This window comes from Pistacia vera, unplaced genomic scaffold (genome assembly GCF_008641045.1).
Source record: "Pistacia vera cultivar Batoury unplaced genomic scaffold, PisVer_v2 Contig21, whole genome shotgun sequence".
In the NCBI taxonomy this organism is placed as follows: Eukaryota; Viridiplantae; Streptophyta; class Magnoliopsida; order Sapindales; family Anacardiaceae; genus Pistacia; species Pistacia vera.
This window is the reverse complement of record NW_022196013.1, coordinates 458,436-461,832: the sequence shown is the minus strand read 5'-3', so window position 1 is coordinate 461,832 and position 3,397 is coordinate 458,436. Positions and strand designations below refer to the sequence as shown.

At 37.5% G+C, this 3,397-nt stretch overlaps 1 protein-coding gene across 1 annotated transcript; it reads right to left on the bottom strand.

Moving 5' to 3' along the window:
- Positions 1-1,942: 1,942 nt before the first annotated feature.
- LOC116129249 (putative cysteine-rich repeat secretory protein 10) lies at positions 1,943-2,539 on the bottom strand. The gene is made up of 2 exons (XM_031414999.1): positions 2,264-2,539; positions 1,943-2,212 (listed from the first exon to the last, which is right to left on the bottom strand). The coding sequence occupies exons 1-2, from the start codon at positions 2,537-2,539 to the stop codon at positions 1,943-1,945; spliced, it is 546 nt and encodes a 181-aa protein (XP_031270859.1).
- Positions 2,540-3,397: the final 858 nt, after the last annotated feature.

Genomic DNA, 3,397 nt, shown 5'->3' with positions numbered 1-3,397 from the left:
CCTAAGTTAAATAATCCGATCTACGTGATTGTTTGCTTGGATTGATTGTTTTCCTAATTCTTAAGGCTGCCATTGAATTAAACCTAGAGGCCATTGAATTAAACTAGAGAGCTTATTCTAGGTTGTTCAAGGGTTAGACTGCTTGAATAGCTTATTTCAGTAGTGACAATTAGGGAAATTTGGGAATAGAAGCTTGTTGTTTCCTAGGGTCAGTAGTTCCACAATAACGAGATAGAATAATGTTACGGTTAGTTCATGTCCAATGCATGTTTAGGTGGATCTTGAACCGAGAACTGGGTGTTTTTAACCTGATGTTTTCTACCATTGGAGATTTGTTTGTTTCACTTTAGTTTGCATTGATTACAACCCCTTTCATTACTGTTCTCATGTTTAATGTTTAGGGTTTTATTTTATTTTGTTTTCATTGTTTTAGAATATAGAATTTAAGCGAAGCATTCCCTGTGGGATCATCCCTTGCTCACCCTATATACAATTTAGTAGTTAGGTTAGTCAGGGTAATTAATTTGGTGCATTCGACACGCTACCAATCATCGATTTGCATTTAGTCAGGGGTTGTGTTTGCTAGATTTCAAACCTATATGGTCTAATAGTATTTATCAAGGGTGTGTTTGCTAGATTTTAAACCTGTTAAATCATTGGTTAAACCGGTTAACCTGTGACCTGGTCGCCTGAACGGGTGACCCCGGGGTTGGGTTTTAAAACCTTGCCTCCAAGACTTGTTTATTGGGGCGAGGTATACCTATTCCAAACCTGGCCTTGGCTGGGTTTGCTATTTAACCTTGTCTCCATGGAAAATTCCTAGGATCTTGGGTAAATATCCAAGCCCCAGGACACCTAGTAAACCTAGGTACCCAGGCCTGCTAGGTAATTTTGCCATCCCTAACCTCTTTCTTCAGTTGGTCACTTGAGTTTGATCCTTGAGGGTAGGAATTAGTATAGAGGTTCAAAAAATGTTTTGTGCAATAACTCACTCCTATCCTTTAAAGAAAAAAAAAAAATCACTAGTAAGAAAAATGTTCATATTCTGTTAAAGATTTTGTCATAACATGGACTTTTTATTTCTGGGCATTAATGTAAATTCATAAGATGGAATGCAAAATTCACAATAGAATAAATAATAAATTGTAGCATAAAATACATATTTTATAAAATACATATTTTCTATTAGTTATCCTTATTAATACACATCTAATATTGTATTTGTATATATATTTGTTTTATAGCTAAATTGCTAAAGTCCATTGCTAATATATAGTTAAACAATTGATAAACTCTGATAAATAAATTAGACACGAGTTTATGAGTGTTTTTAATGTTATTAAAAACGTTCTTACATAGTTAATTTTTATGACATAACTGAAAATCACAGTCCTCCTCGTACATAAGATTCATGTACCATGTTGAATTGGATTAGATTGGTTATGCCACTAATTCATACTGTTATCATGGCTAAATTTATTTGGATTTAATTAATGCACAACATTAGTCCAAACCCATGTCTTCGTAAGTCTTTGTAATTTTATTGAAAGTGTGTTTTACAGAAGATTCCCTGACATAGTGCTGCTTTTATATATGAAGAGCAGGTAAATGAAACGGTTTTCCACAATAGATGATTCTGACTTCTCTATCGTAGCAATTTAAGCCTTGCAGTTTGTTAATACAAGCGCGAACACAATGCAGAACAATAAAAAGATGCCAAAGAGTGTTCTTGGTTTTTACCCTTGCCACTTTGTCTTCTTCCAAATATAATCGATTTGATAATAAAGTCAATTCACAAGAAGCAATAATATATGTTTATTGATCAGTTTCTAGTCCATCTTCCAGCCTCAGCAAACGATGCCACCTTAGCTTTATTGATAATCGATCTTTTTAGTAGCCAAGCACACAAAACAATCCCAATACAACAAGCCACCGCAACCCCTCAAATAACTGCTACTTTCACTCTAAAACTACCATCACTGCCACCATCTTCATTACTCTCCCAAATCCTAACGCCCCCAAAACCAGAATCATTGCCAATTAACCACCCACCACCTTTGATATTAGAGAAGAACTTGTAACCCTCATTCCGCACAATGCAATGTCCAGAAAACACAGTGCCTCCTTCTCTGCCACCACAACGCTCATACAGCTTTTGAAAGCTTTTCCCCACACAAATTTCACAGTCTTCAGGTGACACATCGTGGACACACTAAACAAGACCACAATAAACTTCAGTTGAATTCCCAGATGGGGCCTCGACCTTCCTAGTTGAAAACCTGAGGTGGATGGCCATTTTGATATCAGCTCTAAGTCTCAACATAAGAGTCTCAGCAGTCGGTTCCATGACTTTGGTTTGGTTATGGCAAGACCAATAATTGATAGTGTCAAGATTTGCGTATTGAGAAGAGAAGTAGTGAAGGTAGCAATCATCAAGCCAAGCTGTTACGGCGGTGGCATTTGGGCAGTGAATGGAATGGTTTCTTTGGCCATTTGGGCGCGGAGTGTGCTTGTTGCCAGGATCAAATTGGGGAAGCATTGCATGACAATAAAGAGCCGGTCCAGCCCAATATTAGTGGTTGAGGTTATGAGCCGAGTTTCTGTTAATTGAAGGGTGAGATAATCAATGACGATTTGAATGGATTTGTTGTGGAAGAGAGCATTTTTAGAGGGTGGGGTGCAATTAAAAGATAATACAGACGGGGTTGGAGAAGAACTAGAGAAAGATAAAAGAGATAAAATGAAGAGGGGTAGAGAATAATGAAGAAAGACCATGAAGCTTTTTGTGTGTTTTGGAGACTGTTATGTTCTTGTTGCCATTTACCTGTGCTTGTTTCTGTATTGACTAATAATATCTTTACACAATCTTTTTACACCATTCTCTTACTCCATGATGTGATAGATGATGTGGCGTTGCCACCTCATACGCCACATCAGCAAGTTGCCACGTCACTTTCCTAAACGTAATTTTTTTTTTTCATTTTAGTAACCCTAATTTCCAAAATTAGAATTCCCTAAATTTAAATCTCCCTCCCAAAATTCATCTGCCCTAAATTTGCAAACCAAACCATTAAGCAAAATTCGTTTAGCCCCCACCGCCTAAAATCTCTCCACCTTAAACCTCGTCGTCGCAACTTCGACAGAGTTGCTGCCACAACCGTACACCAAGACACCACCTTCGTCATTTGCATCCACGAGTGGTGCGTTTCACAGTACCTCCAGCTCCGTCTCGCTTTGCCAAAGTCGCTATCGCCGACATATCCAAGCCGTCAAATCGTATAATATTGAATTCTTTCTATTTTATGATCTTTATTTAGGTTTTCCACTGTTTAGGAGAGTACTTTCGTCTCCATTTTGAAGCTTTTTAGGTGGTGATGGCTCTAGTATATATGGCATT